At 35.3% G+C, this 25007-nt stretch overlaps 1 protein-coding gene across 20 annotated transcripts in view; it reads right to left on the bottom strand.

Annotated features, from left to right (window-relative positions):
- Window positions 1–295: 295 nt before the first annotated feature.
- Window positions 296–25007, bottom strand: part of LOC136836061 (SLIT-ROBO Rho GTPase-activating protein 1-like) — a 797683-nt gene continuing 772971 nt past the window's right edge. For all 20 annotated transcript variants that reach the window (XM_067099977.1, XM_067099978.1, XM_067099984.1 and 17 more), the window contains one exon: window positions 296–4705. In XM_067099977.1, the coding sequence (XP_066956078.1) occupies window positions 3548–4705 (1158 nt within the window). In that variant the 3' untranslated portion in view covers window positions 296–3547. The remainder of the gene's footprint in view (window positions 4706–25007) is intronic.

The following is a 25007-nucleotide window of genomic DNA, read 5'->3' on the forward strand; positions in this document are numbered from 1 at the left end:
TCTGGATAACTATTAAGGCTTTTGTGCATCATCAAAAAGTGTACCCAGTCACTATGACATCTTTTTTTGGCAATTTTCAACTCATTTTGACCATTAATTTTTGCATTCTTTTAACATCCACAGAAATTTCAAGTACTGTTCTTAAGTGAAACCAGAATGAGTATCATAGCATTAACAGTAACTTTACTGATGGTGATCAAAGGAACATATTACTTACCGCCAAGTCTGGCTCTGGGGAACACATTACTTACAATGGATTAGGGAGACTGGCTGCAGCTGCATTAATACAGAGATGTTACTTTCAAAATACTTTTATTTTTTAACACTGCAAGTAAAATAGTACAATTTAAAGCATGGAATCTCTGAACAAAAAGTATAAACAGAGAAGAAAAGTTTGATGAAAATTATACTACAGGATTCTGAAAAAAAAGGAAAGAAAAAGAAAACATGGCACAAGGGCAACTCCACTGTTCCCATTTTCATATGATATATATATATATATATATACTCTTGTTTTATGGGCACTTACTTAATTGGAGACACTACACACCCAGTTGCTCTATGAATTTATGGTGGGTTTTGGTTAAAAGGTCATTAAAAGGTTCTCAGTTCGCAAGTGCTGCTAATACATAATGGTATAATGTAATGGGAGTTTAAACAATTAAAATAAAAAAAAAGAATTAAACTGTATTTAGAATAATGTTTTTTCTGGGACAATTTACAGTTTCATTAAAGTGTGTATTTGTTTATTTCTTAATAATAGTGGTTTTAGGTGTGGGTAATGGTTGAATCTGAGAGAATTGTGACTTGAGGTCCATTTATTGCTGGTGAAGGTTAAAGAATGGTGTTGACTTTTCTTGGGGAAATACAAGATTTTTTTTTATTTTGTTGATATATGGTTGTATGTTACTGTTAGAACACACTCAACATCTATTTCCAGATATTCAACTCTATTTAGGTATGAATGAGTATATCTTGATTAATTTTCAAGCTATGTGATGGCCCTTGGGTGAAAATGAATTTTCAGGACATTCACATGGACACTGGAATACAGCACATACAGTATACAGTACACTAATAAAGGGCATTTTCATTATCACATCTTTCATAAAGAGCTAATTCATGTCTTTAATCACAAACACTGTACTGACACTGGAATGGCACACAGTGAGAAAATCTTGACAGCTTTCTCAAATATACTTATTTTTATAATGATCTTTGATGCATTTCACAAAATCATATCCCTCTCAATTTATCTTTTATACCCACAAAATACAGGCAAATGCATTCAATACACACAAGCAGCTAACATATTGTAATGCACAAAAGTGCAATCAGTACATAACTTAACTTGAAGACTGCCTTAACCAATTTGTCAAATAAATGGGCAAATTTTTAAACCCAATTTGGAGAACCATTCATGACATGGATACTGACCTTTGCCACAAACCAATTTACAATTAATTTTTAAATAATCTCAAGGTTCTTCTCTGGAATAGAAAATAACTCACTTATAAAGAACTTCAGGCTAACAACTGCTCTTAATGTAATCTTGGAATATTTTGACTGCCCTCCTGTTCAAACATACAGCGATAACAAATAATAATGGTGTAATTGTACAAGACAAACCCATACTAGTCACCCTCTTCTACCTTGCTACTCACAAACATGAGCTGACAAGAGAAGAGTTAGCATCAGTCATGCAAACAAATATCTGAAAACCACTGGAAGGATGTCTCATCCATATTATCCAAATATCTTAACTCGGAACATAGGACAAGATTTTTGATAGTTTATACAATTCTACTTGTAACATCAATTGTTTAACAAGCAATAAAACACAGGCATCTATATACTTCATTTCTCAAGATAATAGTAGACTTCTCCTTCTATAGATCTACAAACAATGCATTTTTTTCTATGCCCTTGTGCCATATTATTAACTGGGAAGGAAAAAATACATATATTTACAACTTGGAATTTATCTTCAGATCCAAAATTTATTCATCCATAAACTGACCCCAAACTATACAATGCTGGGTCGCAAGAATAATGTTTCTCGTCCTACTTTACCATCATACTCGTATAGGAAAATAAGCACTTGGCTACTTGGTCCTTTACCGCATTATTATCACATAATTGTGCTTCATGCTCAATTACAACTAACAACTTAAAACTTAATATCTGTTTTGTTATAGGTTGGATGAGCAGTATCTTGGAATTCATAATGCGCTCAATGTACTAAATATTAAGCGCTTTGGAATTTCCTTATGGTTTAATCCACTTCCCATTCCATCATCATTTTCACCCCCATATATACACAAAATTTTTTTTCTAAAATATATAGAGCTCAAGTTTTTTATATCCTATTTTTCTTAATCCTGACCTTTTGGTCTCCAACCACACTAACGTCCATACACATGAACAGTTTTCAACACAGCACTTGGAAAGCACCAATCACTTGGAAATGATTCACCTGTGCACTGGAAATGATTGCCAAAATGTATACATACAATATCAGGTTATTTCTGGACATATACAAAAGGACACAGCTTCTGAATGTCTTTGATCAGAATAATAAGATTTCAACATATGGGAACCTGACTAGTAATGTACTGTCCAGACTAGTAATGTTTTACAATGCCAATATAAGAATATTCATTGTTCTCTTTAGTTTAACTAAACTTAAAAATAAAAAGGCATTCCAGCTCATGGGATTTTTCTAATACTGTATTGTACAATATGTGCGTAGCACTAGAATGCAATTTTCAGTGTAAAAAAGCAAACCATTCCTTAAATACATATTTGTCCACATCCTAATTAGGTATCAACCTTGCTAGTTCTGGTGATATGGAGTCCTCACTAAGGCTCAAAGTAGCTAACTGTCATCAATACTGTATTAATAAAGAAAATGCAATGGAAGAATCATTTTCTTTCATGTGCACCATCACCTTGAGCAATAATTCATAATACATACTAAAATACAATTCATGCTTGTATCTGATCAACTCTTAGGCTTTTTGGATTGAGACAGTTTTGTCATTCATAAAGCCGAATCATTACTGTTCATATTGTTGTAAATCTTAAATGCTTGTAAGTCTTAAGTGCACAACTCTTTCAAATTAGTTTGCAAGCAAGATAATGTTTGCCTTTATAGTTTATGCCACTTTTCTCCTGCCCTTCTCATATGCAAAATATCAAAGAATATCATGATTCATGAATGCTAGTCTATGTATATACATAAGTATGATAAATCTTTTCAAAACTGCACTTATGAAGTTCATTATTTCCCTACAAAATGTATTGTGGAAATGAATATGAACATTACTTTTATCAGATTTCCTCTAACTTGTATCATCAATTACACACTTACTTCCTTGGCCACAACATTTTCTCTAGTGTTACATAATACAATACATACAAGTATAGGTTTTCACTTACAATAATCACACCTATTATTATACAATAATCACTTCAAGACCTCTTTTAAAAATATAACTACCTTCCTTTCCAGATCTGAATAACTTTGGAAAAATACAGTACTTGATTACTTTGAGGGCTCTGGCTCTGGAGAACTGCGTGTTAGAGATGGTTTTTTCAAAACAGACGGCTTTACTCGAACTGGGGGTTTTAGTCCAGGTGTTGAACCTCCTGTGGAAGCAGCAACAGCTTGCAGGTACCGGGCAGCAAGTTTTGGAGTGGAGGGAGCCACTGGACCTTCTACTGATGGCTTATCTGAAGCTGAACGAATCTCAACTCTAACTTCAGGAGACCTTTCTGTACGTTCACTTCTCATTTCAGAATCTAGTTGCTGCATAACATTGTCAAGACTACGCACAATACTAGACACTGATGACTCCTCAGCCTCAGTGATTCTCAGTTCTGTAGCATCTGTACTTCTCTGTGTCATACTTAGTGAAGAGGTCAATCCTACTTTAACTGGGACTACAGTTTGAGTCTGTGCATCTGTACTATATCCTCCAAAAGACTTAAGGGCAGGAGTTTTCTTTAGTGTGCACTGGTTTTGCTTGGCAAATACTTCTCCAGCAGTCATATCTGGGGACTGGGTACCAGGAGATGATCCACCAGAAGAGGAGGAACTATCATAACTTTGGCTTTCTCGGTGCAGATGTGTGCGTCGTAACCTGGGGCTAATGCCACTGTGTTCTTTGGGGGAAGACGATAATGGTGTGACAGGTAAATCCATGACTAAATCTGGGGCCCCTACAACTGGTTTGTTCTTTTCCCGCCGTTCCCAAAACGTGCGAGGTGAAGGTGAAGAGTGATTGAGACGTTCTTCTGAGCTACTAGATGACAGGCTGGAGCTTTGTGATGGGCAACGAGGCCTGTGCTCCCACGAACTTCCACCACTTACTAAACGATCCCCTGGATCTTCCTTAATATCCAATGTACCACGGGATAGTGATGGATTACCTATGCTATCATTGGTTGAAGTTGTAATCATACTAACGCTCAGTTGCTCCATGTTTTTGCTCTTCTGAGACTCCTCCATCTTGACCTCCTGCTCAATTGTTTCCGCCACCAATGCAGGGGCCACAGACTGGGTCACCGACTCAGAGACGGGGCCGGGAGACTGCTGGCTGTGACGGTCGGTACTGGGGGAGGTGGGGGTAGCATTTCCACCCTCATCCTGCACACCTTGCACGGTGATTTGCAGATTGTGTTCGCCATTGAACTCCCCCGACTGTGGGTAAAAGAAAATTATCATTAAAAATAGAAGTTCTTAAGCTGAAATCTAAGTGTAACTAAGACTGTAATTAAATAAATTAATTTAGTATATGAAAAATGGACTGCCTAATCTTAAAGGAACTATTAATGAATTACCTGTTTCTATGACTGAGAACTAAATACAAAAACTACCGAGTACTTTTGAAAATATTTTTAGTGTTCAACACATACATAGATGTAATAGTATAAACCATATGTGCTAATATAAACCACAATTTTTTTCAGACAATTTGAAGCATAAAAAGTAATGAATAGTGTAATTTACATGTTAGGAATACCTTGTATTCAAGACCTTGTGCTCCTGCCATTATACTAGTCATTAAAATTTCATGAAGACAAAAAAAAAATCTGAATAGAAACCTTTCCTGAATTTGTTGCAAAAACATAATGGAAAAAGTTATATTCACACAATGAAAAATGTCATTAAACCCATCACAGTAGAAGTAAGTTGAGAAGGAAAAAATACCAATGCATACTTTACAACCATTTTACATATTAAACAGATTATGGTACAAAATCAACTCGTGAATACAGGCTAAAAGATAGGAGACTGAATACTTTCATGTAGCAGTTAGTTGGAAATATACTCTGCACTGGAAACCTTGAAAATATTCCACAATCATGTCTTCTTACACCAAATCTTGAAATAATTAAAAGGATATTACATCAAAGCACAGAGTTATCAACAACTGCACATCAAAAATTATTCTGCCATAGCAAACAACCTTGCAACTTCCACTGATGACCAATATGCATCAAAGTCAATTCAAAATAACATGGCAGTAATGAACGCCATAAAGGGATATTCAATACTGCTCAGAATCCAGAGAATGAAATCACTGGCAGTAATGTGACAACTTTAAACATAAATTGAACAAAATTAACCTTTGAGAGCGGGATCGGCTGACTGGTTGACTTCAGACAAGTGGATGAAGGTTACATAAGCGTATATTTAATAGTAGATGAAAATACCGGTGAAACCTGAACATAATATAATCACCCCTGGAGACCAGGTGGACATACAGTATTTACAAATAAGGTGTATGTTATAATTTTAGCTCATGTTTCTATACATCATCCTAGCCTCAGAAAGAATGATGCTTAACCAGTTATACCATAAGAAAAAATATTATTCAACATACAAACCACTGTCTATATATCCATGAGGGAAAGCGAAACAATGGAGTACTGCAAGGCCTTTTGACTTCTTGTCCTTTACTTAGCAGACTGAAGAAATATAAAAATAAGCTTACAAAGAAAGCTCAAATAAATGACAGATGGGGATTACCAAGGAAAAATACGAGCTTTCTTTGTAAACTTATTTTTATATTTCTTCAGTCTGCTAAGTAAAGAATAAAAGTTGAAAGGCCTTGCAGTACTCCATTGTTTCTCTTTCCTTCGTGGATTTTGTCTTTATTTTATATATTCATACGTTCTATATTTTTGTGATTCAATTATACATACGAATTGTGTATATTCAATATATATATATATATATATATATATATATATATATATATATATATATATATATATATATATATATATATATATATATATATATATATATATATATATATATATATATATATATATATATATATATATATATATATACGTGTGTGTAGTAATAACCACAATGCCCTCTTAACCTCCCGAATTCTTCACTTACTTTTTGGATATGCTACAAAGCCTTAGATCCAAGTGCAAGAAATCTGAAGTACTTACACTAAACCCACCTTATTCACAGTCTCAAGATTCGCAGACTCACCTATTCAGGGATTTCTCTATGGAACATATATACACATTATTGGCGGAAAATTTGCCCATTTGCAGTGTTTTTCACTGAGAAATATTCATTAAATACTGCATTTTCCTATAATTTTCTTGACTAAATGCACTTTTTGTGATAAAACTATTAAAATACTCAGGTATAAGCATTTTTAGAGGGTTTTTTTGTGTTTGAACTATCAAAATAGGCAGTTCTAAGTGTTTTTGAGGAGTTTTAAGTATTTGGGGATTTTAGCTATTCGGGTAGTCGCATCCCCCCACTTAACACGGGGGTTTACTGTATGATGTCCGGTAGTGGGGAATGAACCCATGTCCCATAATCACAATGAGGTCATGTTGCCAACCTGACCATGAGAAGGATAAAAGTTTATTGCCTCTTGAATATACCTATCAAATTCAGATACATTTATTAGAGCTGGAATAGACCCATCCTCACCATCATAGCCAGGTGGGCAATTGTTTTTATTGCTTTTAGGCTGAAAGAATTTGAAAAGTAAGAGAGCATTGTGCTATTACAATCACATATGTATCTAGTATAAAGTGACCAGTACATTTCACATACATACATATATACATACACACACACACACACACACACACACATACATATATATATATATATATATATATATATATATATATATATATATATATATATATATATATATATATATATATATATATATATATATATATACATATATATATATATATATATAATATATCATATTTATATATATATATATATATATATATATATATATATATATATATATATATATATATATATATTGAACATACATATACACATATAATTTTTGGTTGAACACGCAAAAACATAATTGACCTACAAGTTCTGTGGCTCTACATGATGTTAAATATATAACCACAAAATATTATAAAACAACTCATTGCAAATCTGCAAAGCCACTCTGAGGATGCATAAACATTTAAACACATTTGTTCACAAATGATGACTTAAGTATCTAAAGACTAAGCTGCAATGTCTCCTGGTTGCTTGGAAGATTGTTTGAGAAATGTCCTAAAACTGAATAAACAAATGAATGAATAGCTCCATCAAGAATTGGTGCTCATGGTAAACATGAAATCTGGTTGCCTCAACAGGAACAAATGGTTTTTTTTTATCTCTCTTACAAACCACTGACTATTATTTACAAACTTCAGTATACAATCCTTGGCAAGATCTATAGAAACCAGTTGTTGGCTTGGATTATCCAGCCATCTATAGGAGGTTGTTCCACAACTTCCTTCTGTGAAATGATAAATCAGGAGAATTAAAAGCAACAGGTAATTGTAGCCTCTGCTTGGACAGATCTGAATACCCTTCTGCCGCACTAATGGTCCCACAACTTTGCCTTTGCTTTTGAGACGAGTTCCTTTGCCTTCAAAAGGCAAGGGAATTGCATCCTAGCACAAGAGGCTTACAGGTCATATATTTTGCCCAGGGGTGACGGGAGGTAGCTGCACTACAAGATAAATTCAGTTTGAATTTTAGCTGTAGCTTTTCAACCAAATGCATTTTACCCTTGTGACTAAAAACAATGATAAAAACCTTCCATAACAAATCAGTCCCAGAATTATTTCCTTCAATCATCAGTGTCAACTACAAAAATCTAGGGAATTCATTGGTACCTTTCAAATGTACCCACAGCTCCCCAGGAAATAAAGCTGCTACTCCCTTTCATATTACTGTATATACTAGTCTTACACCCTGAACACAATCCACAAATATTACACTGGTCTGCTCTTATCAGTGACACTGAAGAAAACACCTCAATTAGAGACACTCAATGCATCTGTTCTTGAAATACATGGTGAAATTTGATTCACTGTAAAGTGAAAGAGCAATTTCTACAGCAACTTCATGGTGAAGATTTATGCCACTGAATAAGCATCTTTAATTCTTAAATGGCTTTTTCAGCCTAGACACATAGTTTAGGTATATGTGAAGCTAGATGAGGAATCAAAGACAGCAAAGGGACTGATGAAGAGCAAAAAGCAAAAAGCAAAAAGCAATTCAGTTGAAGCAAAGGGACACTGCAGAGTACCTTCACACCTGCCTGGACTGCTTTGCTAGGCATACTAAAGGTGACATCCACTCATGGGGGAGTTGAATAGTGCACCCAAAAAATGGTTTTCCATAATGTGAAGAACATATAGTTGGAAAGTGACATCAGAACAATTCTATGCTGTATTTCTTTTCAGTCTGTACTTTGCAAAGTAGTATCATTCAAGTTTTATCTTGATAGTGGAAAAACTTCTAACTTTAGAAGTGTGCAACTATCTCAGCAATAAAGGCAGGAAGATCTTAAACCACCAACAACTTTAATTACACAATTTCCTCTAATGCTGACAGGCTTGGGGGGAAATTTAATTACATTAGGATTGAATAACTGCCACATAATTCCTGTCAAAAGTCTGATTTAACCCATAGAGTAAAAGAAACATTACGGTCTTATTCTACATCTCTTCATAGGTAAACAGACATTTTCAGTCTTACCTGAAGACAAAAGTCAATTAATTGAGCTGAAGTTGAATTAAATGAAAGGATACCATGTTTACATTAGCAGCTACTATACATATAACGGTTCACTTCCACTGTGAGTTGGATGGCTGACGCTTTTCCTGATCAGAATATCCTGACAGCAGCTTCCAAAAAAAACCTTTATATCAAAAGGCTCATTGAAAATAAACTCAGCTGTAACATCTCTGAACTTCATCAACGGAGTTGATTTGGGGACCCTATAAAATCATCAGATGATTTTAAGTTGCGAAGGATAAATTTGTAAAATTCATTATACTGTTAGTACGGGCTGAAAATGTCATCCCACAGTGAAGAAAAAGTAACAACTTGTGAAGCAATATCTTCAACAGACAGCATGGGGTGGGGTGAGAGTAAAATCCTCAAATGAATGCACTACAAAGCAGCCACATCACCACTAAAGATCTGTGGTTGACTTAACTGAGGTTGGAGACACCAACTCTGTATGAATGGTCAGTGATACTTGAATGAAGAAACATTTATGTTATAACTTAACCTTAATGAATAGAGCATCTACAGTGACATTTGGCCTTCCAAATATAAACAGGTTGCATTTGATATCAGAAGAGATTTTGCAATGTGTTGGCAATTGCTTTGCATTCCACCCAGTCCTAAACCCAATTATACACAACAAAGTGCATTCAACTGTCCAAGAGTAACTCAGAAGGTACTGGCCCACACCATTTCATACATCTAATAAGAGCTACTCACAAACCCCTAACTGACAAGCCCATCTCTGACTCATATGTTCAAGTACTACTTTTCATCTCTGACTCCTATGTTCAAATACTATTTTTCTATGTCAAAGTTCCTTCTGACAATATCAGAATGCCTTTGATGATCCTTGTTTCCAAAAGCTAACCAATATTGCCTCAGCTGGAATTAGAAAGATTTCTTGGGAGATCTTGGGGAACATTAACTCTTTCGGTAGCAGATACATGAGCGACTGCAATATAAAACTATCACCTGATGAAATGCTGATTTTTGTTTGGCAATACAATGTATCATAAACACAATTACTGTAATTTGAAAATGAAGTTACACACATCTTCAAGGCTAACCATAGCGATAACTAAAAAAATATACATTAAACACGGCTACTTAAATCTTTAAAAATGTGAAATATTCCGTACAGAGCATCAACAAAATAGCCCACTAAACATGAGAAGTTCTAAAAAATAACATATCTCTGGAAGACCTGATTTCTACAACAACTTCATGGCGAAGATTTATGCCACTGAATGAGCATCTTTAATTCTTAAATGGCTTGTTCAGCCTAGACACACAGTTTAGGTATATGTGAAGCTAGATGAGGAATCAAAGACAGCAAACCCCTGCCAATGAAATTTCCATATTATCAATACCCCACCACAGAAATCACTTATTTTTTCTTTCATGAATATGAGCAGTTACTCAAAATCTGTCACTCATGTTTTATTTTACAATCAGCAGGAAACTAACATTCTCTTTAAATACACAATGAAAATTATGATAACCAAAATGCTATAATATCCAGAATCCATATTCAACATAAACAAAATAAATAGCAAGAATCTTTTAACTAGTTCTGTAATCCTGCTAACGGATGGATGAAACAAACTGAAACTTAACCTCCCTGGCAACAGTTACAAATTTTGGATAAATGTCTAAAAGTATTCTGAGAAAATTGGTTATCTTTACACAATAAATTCTGAATAAAGACTCATCTACTTCACAGAATGTTTATACAGGTTGACCATCATTAATCCGGCATCATTGGGACCTGGAGGGTGCCGGATTAGCCATTTACTAGGCTAGAATACACGAAACCTAGTAGCTAAGCATCTCATCTCAGAATTAAAATATCCCATAAATCAGTACAACTTGGATAATAAAGAAAAGACAATTATCAAATACAGGTAGTGCTCGAGTTACGATAATTCGACTTACGATATTTGGAGTTTACGATGGGGTTAGCAATTAATACCGGTATGAAAACATTTAGGAAATATTTTTAGATTTCGCGCAGGCAGCAGATACAATCAGGCAGTGAGAGAGACCAACTTACAATAGAAAAACTTCTTTTCCTCGAATCTCTTTATTCCATCTGCTAGTTAAAACAGTAAAAGAGAATGATAAAATTATTGTTAGTAACGTTATGCTCTTGCGTAAATGCGTACAGCCATAAACAACCGAACGGGAAACTGTTGTTTTGCTAATAATCGTATTGGATAACAACTGTTTTGCTTGTATTTCAACCATTGTACGGTAATACACAATTACTGTAGTTATGTTACACATGATGTCAAGTACTGTACAATAGGACTGATATATTTTTTACACTATACCGTTATTTGCTTTGGTGAAAAGATCGGCAAGGAAATATACTGCTACAGTAACTTTAAGCTGTAAGTTGTAGCTGAAGCTGAGAAAACAATGTTCAAGCTGCTAATGACTATAAATTATCGTGCATCAGCAACATGGATGAAACTCGACGTAAATAAAACTGGAGAGAATGTATTTTAATCAAAACTACTGGGCATGAAAGAATACAAATTACTACTGTTTTCACGCTAATAAAAAGATAAATACGTAAAGCTCGTATTATGATGAAATCAAGAGGAAATAGCGAATGGAATCTTGATTTCTTTTTACACAAAACAATCATGCCCCAAAACGGCCAGCTGCGATTCCCGCGAACGTCATATATTAACGAAAAAAATAGCTAAATTAATTTCACAATGACACGTATTTAAGTTATATTTCGACTTAAAAACACTTCGTATAATGAAAAATATCCATGTCCCAAATAAATTAAGTATCCATATCCATTTACGCTAACTAGAAGCAAGAAAAGCGCTTTCAACTTAGTTAAATGCGGCGAAATAAACACCGCGATATCAATTCCCAAACCAAAACATTGATCACAATTTATAATACAAAAGCAATATGAGAATATACGCAATTGGAAACAATGTAGTAAAGCATAACTTTTAAAAAGATCCATGAAAAAGATGCACATTCGTTATGTTGATGTTTATATAATACTGTTAATATGTGAATAGAGTTCAGTATAATGTAGGCTAGGCTACCACTTTGTTGATGCAGCACACTGCGCCATCAAATCGGGGCGTCTGGCGAGCGAGTTAGCGCAGCGACCCGGGAAATTTGAAAATTACTGCAGAAACATTAGAAATCACTCTAGCCGAAATTTGTGCCGGATTACTGATTGCCGGATTAGTGATGGTCACCCTGTAATATCCATCTGAACTCATAATTTTACATATACTAAAACATTCAATATGGAAAACTTAGAAGCTGTCTCTAAACTTTTCACCATACTGTATACCTTTTTTCATTCATTTTCAAGTGCTTAGTGAAAGAGCTAATTAATACAACACTTAAAATGAGAAAGGGACAATGAATTCCAAAATTTTTCTACATGTTCGAAGTGTAAATGTCAACTAAAATGAATGGATGCTTTACACATTAAAGTTCTATATTTGAAAAATTACATACTTCTGAAACTTTAGCACATCTCAGTAAAACACTAACTAAAAACATCCATATCACACATTATCTGTGGCTGTCCATAATGAACACATCTAAGATCTATCATTATATAAATAAAATGGTCAAGCTGTATGACCCCTAACTTAGACTTCCTAATATTTTTACATACTTTTTCCACTGAAAGCCTAAAATCCAAAGTTGGGGAATGAAATATAAACGATATTCTTCCATGCCATGATTCAAAACAAGGTTAAAACAGACAACAGTGCAGCACTCTTAAACAACCTACCTAAAACCCAATTAGAATCCTGTTGTAAAGGGAGAGTTCTCACTTTATTCCCAAAGTCTAGATTCACACCTTGCAGTTTTCAGAGGAAGATGCATCCAAAAATATCAGAAAACCAAGAAGTTAAACAGATCATAACGCAGAGCCACTCTATTTACATTGATCTTGTGATTGTGACTAGTATGTGTATTTCCTTTCTATAATATACATAAATACTGTATAAGAATGTATTTTTCATGTGCAAAAGAGTAAAAGAAAATACTGGAACTGAGTACAAATGATGACATTCCCCAACAATTGCAAGCAAGGAACACTCATTTTACTCTACTTTTCCTCCAGCCAACAACTTAAAATCAAAAGCAATTACACTACGTGTGCAAAATACTTGAAAAATTATATGTACATACAGTGCCTAACACCTATGCTAAACTGAGAAAGCTGTAATCCATTCAGATGTGCCAAACACAAAATAAACATCTAATACATAATAATTGCCTTACCTTTCTCTGTGTTTAGGACATTTCACTGTACAAGTATAAAAGACTCCTTCTTACCCAGAAGAAACTATTCCCTTCATTATCTTAGAAATTCTTAAAAGTTATTGGTTACTTTTAAAGGCATTCCAATATTGTACTACAGTAAGTTTCTGAAATGGTTGGTTTACAGTACATGCAGAAAACAAGGCATTATAATTACTCCACATTGTACTTTTGATCAAAGGTGCCTTGCAAACTATTCAACAGTATTAAATTCAATTGAAGATTTATAACTTTCTGTCATATCTAAGAAATACATCACAGGCCTGGATGCTGCTGAGCAATATCGTGCAATATTCATGCTTTGCATAAACTTTAAGACTCTCTAAACCAAGCTCACTAAAGTTACAAATACCATAATGCAATGCTTATATAGTACTGTATTAACAAACATACCACAGATGATTTGCTTTTCCTCTATTATGCATGTTTAAAGACCCCTATAAATATGTCCTACCACAGATGCAGTTTAAACATACTTTTTGAGTTATGAACTCATTTAGGTGCTTCTCACTGACACAGCTTACATACACTGTCAGTCTTAATCTTTAAAGATATATCTAGCAATATTTATTGCGTTCTTATGACCAAAGTCTCCTTAGATTTTCTTTTCCTTTTATATTAGTCTTTTATGGAGTTTCTCATCTTTTTTCAAAACAAGCTTTAACGATGCCAAATCTTTTGCTTTTTTTTTCACTTACAATTTACAAGCCATAAGTAGCAGGTTCTTCTCTCACTCAGGTCATTGGAGGAGATATGTCATCCTTTTCACGCCTTCCTTTCCTGAAGATGAATAAATCATATAATGGCCATTTTCTATCCTTTTTTTCTGCGTGCAATGTGTTACATCTACAAAGAGCAAAAGTGATTTGTAAACTTATGAAGACCTTACTATCACTGGCATCTTAATGACTTAAGTTTTCCAAAGTACGGAGGTTAACATTCTCTTTGGGAATACGAACATTTATACACATCAAAATCAAACCTATTCCTGGAAAAAAAATTTAAATCCACCACCCTGACACTAAAAAGGTATGTCCACCACCTTAAGCACCAAGCAAACTCTGAAGCTTTTTTCCTTAGATTTAATGAAAGCTATAATAAATTCTAGTAAGAGCACCAGCACACCATGTCATAACATTTGATGAACACAATTTTCTGCATTACAAACTTGCTTCTTTACATCCCCTTAGAAAGTATGTATATATATATATATATATATATATATATATATATATATATATATATATATATATATATATATATATATATATATATATATATATATATATATACTTCTTTAGAAAATAATTTTATCAGAACCTTTGCTTAGTTCTATTCTGCTCTGTACCTTTGGCTAAGTTTTGCTTCCATACATTCTAACAAGATTACATTCACATTTTCAAATGGAAATTCCTAACTTGTGTCTTTCCCTACACCAATCAGACTTTTAATTCTCTATTAAGTACTGCTTATACAGAACACTGTATGGTAATGAATAACTTTATGTCTACTAAATATCATAATTCCTTTCTACAACAAAAGCCTTGCCAAGAGACCACACACAGGAGCTATGACTGCTAGAAAATTGTCAACTATTGCACTGACAAATCTAGGTAGAAAAAATAAATTACATACTGTCCAATAATGATTCACAGAACACAAGACAATGTGTGTTCATGTGTGCTTACTAAGTTTTATGTAGTTGAATCTTCATAAAACTCATCAACAATTTACAATGCAGAAGCCAAACTAGAAACAGACATTGTATGCCATGAAACAAAGCAAAACTTCCTGTACAAACCCATCACTTGATGCTTGTCTGAATGTCTCCAGACTCCACATTCTTTTGTCTAACAGACAGGGGGAGGTCAATAGCACCATGGAGCATGAGCCATTTGGAGCTTCAGATACCCGTTAATCACCTGTACTACTTTTTGTGTAGTTTGAATGTGAGGATGCGAGATCAGCAATGCAGGGAAGCAGGACCTTCTTTTATGAATGATGAATTCTTATGAAAATCAAACTTTGTTTTAATAAAAAAAAAAAAAAAAAAAAAAATAGAATCAGCGACCTTATTTCAACACTTACCATTCATAATGTAGGTGAGAGGACTGAGCTGGTAAATGCCCAATAGTAGTGACTGAGACCAGAATGATCTATGAGGGCACTTGGGGACCAGTCAAGATCAAATTGGGCTCTGGTAAGTCCAGGGGTCATCATAATTAAGGATGAACACTTTTTGAGTATAATAATACAAAATGCTTGTACTGGAATAAATGCCAACTAATTCAGAATTGAAGATATTGCCATTTATGTGAGATGTAGGACTAATTTACCCCCTGCAGTCTAGCATCTCTTCAAATGACAATATTAAATAGATGGGAGGAGACAAGAGTTAGGAAGAAAATGAGACCCTTAAGTCCTCACCCTAAAGTAAAACCTGGCTTGCAGAGCTAACCATGAATATATATCCAACCATTTGTGAGTTACATCCAAATTATGTCTAACAGTTAATGAGCTACAGAGGGCTCTGATCTTGCAGACTAGAACTCTTACCTACGCCACTTTGCTCTCTTACTTACTATAAAGCTCTGAGGATGACCTGACTTAGTCATTACGAAGCCATGTTCTTTGTGACCTAAAAGAGAAGCAGTTTGACGATGGATCGCTGTAATCTTTAATCCTCTTCATGTAATGAGAAATGTTATTCAGACAAAAAAACGTGGTCCTCATCAAGCATGGTGAATAAAGCAAGGGAGGGGAGGTAAAGGATGCCTCTGGAATGGTCATGGCTTCCTGGAGTTTGAATATTCACTACAAAGTCAGATGCAAACAATAATCCCCCATAGGTCCAATCTTTAGTGTTTTGTTTGAGATCCAGCAAGGAAGCTCCTTGTAATGAGTCAAATGGAGCCTTGGTAAGACTCTTGAAGACAAAGTAAAGGTCCAGTTTTGGTAGCTAAGGTGACCCTTGAAATCCATTCTCTCAAAATACTAGAGAAGCCCTTTCAGCTTCACTGAAGTGATGGCCAAAATAGACAACTTATGCCAAAGATGGAAAAGAAAGGTTGCAATCAGAGAAGCAATTTAGTCAACTGTATTAATGACTCTCTGATTTCACTGGCCTAACAAACTACTGTTCAATCTCTATATAATGTTGTGGTGTCAGTGGCTGCTGCTGCTTCTGACATACTCCTGATAGTCTCCAGGCTTGAAGCTGTAGATGGAAAAACTTCTACATAGGAAGCCTCCTGGGACTGTCCAGCAACATAAGGCAGTTGGAAAACTATCCTGGTGAGGGCAAAATCAAGGTTGTTTCCACTTTCTTGGATACATGGAACTTCTCCAGGACTTGCCTCATGAATCCAAATGAAGAGAAGGCATACACATCACGGTTTTTCCTGGGATGCATCATTGTGTCAATCTTCAAGGCTGTTCAAAGTTGTCCAGTCCAGCTGGGCTGGGCATTATACTTGCAGCCTACAACCATGACTTATCTTTTTTCAACAAATATAACATACAGTGTACCCCACTGATTCCAAAGAGCCTTAAAGATATGCATATGAAATGACTACTCTTATGGCGGGACCTACTTCCACAATGGACTGTTCTCAAACAATTTGTACCTTTCTGGGATGAATCTTTGAACCATCCTGAAAAGGTCTGCCTCTGCTTATACTAAAATTTCTGCTGCTAGCTGACATACCATCCTGGATCATGTACCAACCTGATTTTCAAAGTAAGCCACCATCACTGAATTCCTGCCTATCACACCTGCAAAATTTCATGCTATGAGCTGAGAGAATGCTAGTAAGCCTAGGAAGACAACTTTAATGAGGAAGTTGAAGTATTGAATCCTGATCTGAAAAGCCTACATTTCTGTCACCTTCTGGTCTTACATGTTTTCTCCTAAACCTTTATTCAATGCATCTGTGAGCATCAAAACCTTCAGAGAGAGAGAGAGAACTCAACAGACCCTCTAAAAGATGACTGGGATCTTAACACTACTTCAAAGACATCATCCATGGCTATGAATGCATAATTGGCCAGGAGAGACACTGTCAACTATGATCTCACTCATTGCAGCTGTATCTATTACATTCTGAAAAACTGTAGGAAATCAGCTCTTCCAAAGAGACAAAATGCCTGATGAGTGAAGGCCATAACATGACTGGAGGTCTTGGAATGTGCCATAATTTCAGTATGGATGTTCAATTTTTAGATATTGGCAAACTTAAAACAAAGTGACAAATGTTATCTACCATCGCTAAGTAGGAGTAAAATAATCTCTAACATGCTCACATTGCCACTGGTGCCAAGGTCCAGATGAAAACCTGCGAAGCATTTGAGAGACTGATACATAAGACTCAGGAACTGAAATATCTCCCCAACTCCACAAAGCAAAGGTACTTCCTTGAAGCCAAATGCACTGGGAAGAGGATACATGCATCCTTAAGTTCCAGGGATGCCAAAAAGTCCCCCTTCATGATGAACTGAAGCGACTGTTTCTATCCTAGAAGAAATTTGTTATATAAATTTAAGTGGACTAAGGTTGATAATTGAGTGCAATCCTCCTGTAGCTGCCATAGGACCAAAACAAACTACAGTACAACATAGGCAAGTTGTCCCTTACCACCTCTATTGCCTGCCCCTGCAGCACAGGCCTCACCTTGCTGTCCATAGCTTGGAACCTCTTGAAGTCATGACTGTATATCTTTAAGTCTACTAGTTTAAACTAGAGTGGGGGTTTGTTTCAAATAATTGCTGCCATGGTTTTTATAATTTCTGGAGACAAGCCTCCGTCAGCATAAGAATTGTTAGTGAGGAATACTTGTTCACCTCCTTATTCTCTCCTTTGCTGGGTGACTTTGCCATATGCCATCCACCTGGCCTTAGCTGGCATTGTCCTTTTAAGGTACAAGAACAGGAACGCCTGGATGGCAGACAGAGTCCTCTGCTGCTTCTTATTTCTTTGAGAAAGTCCTGGTCATTGACCTCTCATACTCAAAAGTTGATTGATGCCTGAGTAGAGTTTACCAAATTATTTTTTCCAATAACTCCTCTATCAAACTCTCTGAAAGCATGAATGGATCCAGCAGGTCTAGAACCTTCAGGTTCTTGAAATCAGAGGGAGACATAAGTCAGAGACCACCCTCATCTTTAGTTCCTTTTCTACACTGAAAAGATGGTGCAACACTATCCTAATGTGAAGAATTGAGGCTCAGCCAAGAGATACTACCATCCTGTTGGCCCTAGCATGTTTGATTTCTTCGCTCATTAGCAAGAAGTGAAATGAAGGCTCCTAACACATACTTAGTCATTTCCATGACCAAGAATGGAGCAAAAGACAAAGATGTTTGCTCAGAATTCTACTCTAGAAGACAACAAACTGCACCTGTGATAAGCAGTCCTGGATACGGCAGAACCTATGCAGACTATGATCAGGTTGAGTGAAGACGTCTTCTATGACCATAGGTCTACCGTATCGTTTGCTGGTACCTCAGCCCTCCATCCTCGTTTGACACATATAATGTTTGACATACTGACCAAAGGCAGGTAAAAAACAAGGCCGGATGGGTCACTCTCTGTTCTGCTGCTGACATCTTCTATTGCTTCTGCTACCTTTGAAGGACACAAATGTCATACACCCAGTTTAAATCCTTTGAAGAGGTAGTCTAATCTTGTTGGGATATGGCCAGCTCTGGTTTTTCATCAGTCCCTGGTATTGACAAATCTCATTTCTTTCACACATGTGGCTGGCACCTTGGAGTCAATACCTGTAGAATAGAAGGCTTCCTGTCCAGGTTTCAGGTGCAACACAAATCTCTGGCATAGGAGAATGTCCTCTCTGATAAACCTCTGGAGGGTGTTGAAGATGAAATCTTACTAAATGATGTGGGAGAAATGGATGATGATCCTTCCTTGTAGAAACATGCTTCTCGACTGATTTTTTATTTTGGTGCATGAATTATCATGAAACAAGTCACTCTCCCACTAGGTCTCACTGTCATGTATACTTCCAACTACCAGCTGCCTGCATGCACATTCTGGGTCACAGATGGTTGTCAGTTCTTAGGTATGTTCCACCTGTACATAGGGCAGTGGTTACACATTTGCAGTCCTGTGGAGTCATCTCATTTGATCAATGCTGAAGGCAGTTTCCTTAAGACAGGTGCCCATGCAATCACTGTCACTGTTGTCTTCAGTTAGTCCTTTCCCTCTGGCATCCAACCTGGCACCTGTCACTACCCTTGGGTGACTACTTGATAGGAACTGTACTGCTGCTGTCCTTGCCAATAATTTAAGAGATCATGGTCAAAATTCCAACTGTGGTCACCGGCCATGGGCTGGAGGAAGTAGCAGCCTTGGAAATAACTGGGCAGTTACCTCTCTGGCATTAAGGTCACAACTGCTTCTGAAGAGGAACATCTCTCCTTTAAAATTCTATGAAGCTGCTGCTGTAGACTTGTACTTAGATTGTGGCCAGTGTTGAGAACTGGATACAGGGAATGGGATTTCTTCAAGTCTAGACTACATTGGAGTAGGCAGGACTATGATAGCTGCATAAATTAACTGCCCCACTTGTTGTTACATCAAGTCTGGCATCAGAGTAAACAGTTGCTCCAGCATGTGGCAAAGGTAACAAGTTGATCTTAGCAAAGGAACATCAGCTGGTAAAGTGCTAGGCAGAGCAGGTGTTGAGTGACAGGTCAGGCAGCTGACAAGGCAGATGACAGGACAAGCTGGTAGTGGACAGAGCAGGAGTAAATGGAAAGGTTAAGTTGTGTTAAGCTGGACCAGGCTATACCCTGGAAAACAGGAGTAAAATTGTCCACAGATGGGTGCTCCTTTACTACTGAAGTTATTTTGCTGCTGATCTAGAGACTGAGGATGGAGACACAGATCTGAACAAGGCAGACATGCCTACAGCACTGCTCCTGGCCCCCATCATCTTGTACCTCCTTTACTGTGACCACTGGTCAGCTAACCAATCAATACATTTCACAAGTGGCTGTGGCAGCTGCTACACAATATATCCGGGTGCTTATCAAAGTTTAACGTAAAAGTGAGGCAGGGGTTAACTGGCAACACTTTTCAAGTTCTCTGAGGTAGTAATTATAAATTAAATAAGACTAGCATATACAACAATGCACAACACATATTAGTGATATATCTCAAAGCAGACAACTGGTAGCATACACAACACATACAGAGGCAGGGTAGTAATACTGCCAATTGTCAAAACTGTTATAGGGGATAATTATGATTAATAGATACAACACAAGAACACGGACACAAAACTAACCTACAGCATAAAAATAATAACTTGTTAATGCTAGGAAAGTGAAGCCTACGAATACAAAAACAAAGAAATTATACACTGTAATTACCAAAATACCAAAATTAATGTAAAGACCAAAAATACTACATAAATAAGAAAGGATAGTCTGGCTTACTCTCCTTTAAGGTATACATCCACATATATAAAATTTATATTTACCCAAAGTAGTATACATTAACCAGGTAACTACTTGTTGGCTAGTTAGCATAAGCTGAAACAAATAATTGCATCAAAAACTATATCTAAGTTTAAATACATACAAAAATACCCAGAAAACACTTGAACAAGTGCTAAGACACAATGAAGTGTTCCTCTCAGAGAAATGAAAAAGTAAATACTTAACAGTTAACAATGGCTACCAAAATGGTTAGAATTCCAGAAGACAGTGGCCAGCAACTGATGAGGTGTAAAATCACACTTTTTTATAAAGTGAAAAAGGGATGAAAGGGGTATAGAGAATGAAATTAAAGCTATAAATGAATGACTTAGTAATAAATACTGTAGACCTTGCATTTAAGGAAAAATTTTGAAAAATTGGCATAGCTGTCAACAGCTCTGCAGACATACAAAAGTGACATAGGTGGGTACCTGCCTCCAGATGGCACTCATGTAATGATATAACTGATCATCTTTTTTACTTAGACAAAGGAGTACATTGTCTGAGGACATTTCAAGAGCAAGAGAGTAGGCATATATAACTGATGGGGATGTGACAAGATAAACTATTTTTTTTTACATAAAAAAAAGCAAATTTACAGAGTACAAATAAATAATGCGAAGATGCAAGACCATACGATGGATACTGTATTACAAGTTTCAACTGCATGTTGTGAAATGTAGAGAACTACATAGGTAATTTCTCTACCTTGTTTTCAGAAAGAGGAAAAGCTGTAATCAAGAAGAATATAGGCATTCTAATGTCTGTTAAATGTCCTGTCTTTTAAAGTAATTGAAATTATTTATATAAACTGTACTTCCAAGTGCTGGACTTACAGAACATGACACTACATCATTATCTTCTCCTGACACAGATACTGAGTAAAGCTGATGTATTGCTGTTATGAATAATTGAAGTTTGTACACCTTGTCCAGATATTTAACAATATGATGAAGGCAATCCTTCCAACAAGTTGAAAACAACCAGTTTCTTACTGAAAGGAAGGGCGACAGTACCTAGTTTTTCTTCTGGAAAGAAAAATGTAAACTTTCATTATATTTACCAATTTCCTTCTCTTAACTGTTTTTGAAAACGGATGGCCCACATTCAATCTAGAACCATTTTTACAATAGCTACATAACCTAACAGGGAATGAATAAACATCTAACAGTTTCAGTACCTTCCTGTAGTATGCAAGAGTAGAGGGAGGAGCACTTTATACATCATACTAAAAATAAGCTCATAATGAATTGTATATAAATATTAAGAAATTTCTAAATAATCTTCTTAAAAATATAATAAAAATACCCCGAAGGCCATAAAGGAAAATTCTTCACTTTGTTAAGTAGTACAGTAAATAGCAGTGTCTTCTGAAAGAGAAATCACAAGTCTAACCCTGTCAAGAGAACACTGGATGTAATGCCATTATGATGAGAATGTAGACCCTAAGCTTTTCCATATGATCAGAACTGGTTGAGGACTGATTATCTGGTAGATGACAAAAACACTAAATCTTGCACCAGCCTATGAATGAACACAATTAATCTTAGTTGATTTGCACTGGTATATAAAATAGTATTGTAATACTGACTAAGGCTAAGGCTAGACACTTTGCTCTTTTATATAAAAGTAAAATTTGAAGTCCAACAATACTGCACTGCTGTTGTACCTCCACTTTTGTCTCAAAACAGACTAGCACCCAACATACAATAGTAGCAAACTTTCATGAGAAAACTATTTTAGGACTTGACATTCACAAAATGAATTAGGTTGAATGGTCAAAGGGACAGCTATATCATGAATACGCAAATTTGCTTCCTTGATGAATAAGACATTATTATGTCTGAGAAGGTAACACTTCTTTGCTTGGAAACTATACCAAAGAATAAATATAAACATGAAAAACAAGGATGAACCACCTACATCTCATTTTTAAAAAAACTGATGGATTCCATGCTCTGCACACCAATACCTAAATATATATTTTTTGTCACAAAAATAAAAAATGGCAAACGTCTGTTCTGAACTTGAATATTATACTGCTTTTCAGGTGCATTATACTGGTTAACCCTTAAACGCCTGTTGGACGTATCATACGTCGACTACAAAAAATTTCAACCTTCGGTCAACTTTGACTCAACCGAAATGGTCGAAAACACAATTGTAAGCTAAAACTCTTACATTCTAGTAATATTCAATCATGTACCTTCATTTTGCAACAAACTGGAAGTCTCTAGCACAATATTTCGATTTATGGTGAATTTTTTAAAAAACTTTTTTCTTACGCATGGGCGGTAACTCAGCCGAAAATTTCATAAATTCTTTTGTCATTTTGTTGTAATTTTTGCACTGTTCTATATTAGCCGTTACATAAAGTTTTATATATGAAAATGTGCACAATTTCATGTAAAATACAGCAAAATACAACCCATGGTTGTAGCTTTTATCAGTTTGGAAATATTTTCATATAAACCACGATAACTGCCAAAATTTCAACCTTCGGTCAACTTTGACTCGACCGAAATGGTCATAAAACGCAATTTTAAGCTAAAACTCTTACATTCTAGTAATATTCAATCATTTACCTTCATTTTGCAACCAATTGGAAGTCTCTAGCACAATATTTCGATTTATGGTGAATTTTTGAAAAAAACTTTTTCCTTATGTCCACGCCAGAAATTCTTTCGTCACGTTGTCGTAATGTTTGCACTGTTTTATATTAGTCGTTACATAAAGTTTTATATATGGAAATGTGCGCAATTTCATGTAGAATACAACAGAAAATAACTCATGGTTGTAGCTTTTATCAGTTTTGAAATATTTTCATATAAATCACGATAACTGCCAAAATTTTAAGCTTCGGTCAACTTTAACTCGACCAAAATGGTAAAAACGCAATTATAAGCTAAAACTCTTACATTCTAGTAATATTCAATCATGTACCTTCATTTTGCAACAAACTGGAAGTCTCTAGCACAATATTTCGATTTATGGTGAATTTCTGAAAAAAATTTTTTCCTTACGTCTGCGTGTAACTCGCCAAACATCTCAAGAAATTCTTTCGTCATGTTGTCGTAATGTTTGCATCGTTTTACATTAGTCGTTACATAAACTTTTATATATGAAAATGTGCGCAATTTCATGTAGAATACAACAGAAAATAGCTCATGGTTGTAGCTTTATCAGTTTTGAAATATTTTCACATAAATCACGATAACTGCCAAAATTTCAACCTTCGGTCAACTTTAACTCGACCGAAATGGTAAAAAAACGCAATTGTAAGCTAAAACTCTTACATTCTAGTAATATTCAATCGTTTAACTTCATTTTGCAATAAATTGGAAGTCTCTAGCACAATATTTCGATTTATGGTGAATTTTAAAAAAAACATTTTCCTTACGTCTGCGCGGTAACTCGGCCGAACATCTCAGAAATTCTTTAGTCTCGTTGTCGTAATATTTGCACCGCTTTATATTAGTCGTTACATAAAGTTTTATATATGAAAATGTGTGCAATTTCATGTACAATACAACAAAAAATAACTCAGGGTTGTAGCTTTTATCAGTTTTGAAATATTTCCATATAAATCATGATAAATAGAAAAAATTCGACTTTCGGTCAACTTTAACTCGACCGAAATGGTCGAAAACTGCAATTGTAAGCTAAAACACTCACAGTCTAGTAATATTCAATCAATTAGCTTCATTTTTCAACAAACGGGAAGTCTCTAGCACAATATTTCGATTTATGGTGAATTTTTGAAAAAAACATTTTTTTACGTCCGAGCGATACGAATTCATGCATCATTTTGTGATAATATTTTCTCTGTGCTGCTTTGATCGTTTTAAAATTTGTTATATACCAAAATCATCGCAATTTAGTGTACAATACAACTAAAAAAAATTAACTCATTAGCTTTAACCGTTTTGCTTACAGCGCGATTTGTATACAATTATATACGAGTTTTTTTTTCGCTGTCATATATTCCAATATTTATATATGATAATGATATTTTTTTCATTTCTGATGGTTGCATACTAAACTTCAGGCAATGGCAAAAAAATGAGCCAAAAATGAACTCTTAATCT

Source organism: Macrobrachium rosenbergii, chromosome 56 (assembly GCF_040412425.1).
Source record: "Macrobrachium rosenbergii isolate ZJJX-2024 chromosome 56, ASM4041242v1, whole genome shotgun sequence".
NCBI classification, from domain to species: domain Eukaryota; kingdom Metazoa; phylum Arthropoda; class Malacostraca; order Decapoda; family Palaemonidae; genus Macrobrachium; species Macrobrachium rosenbergii.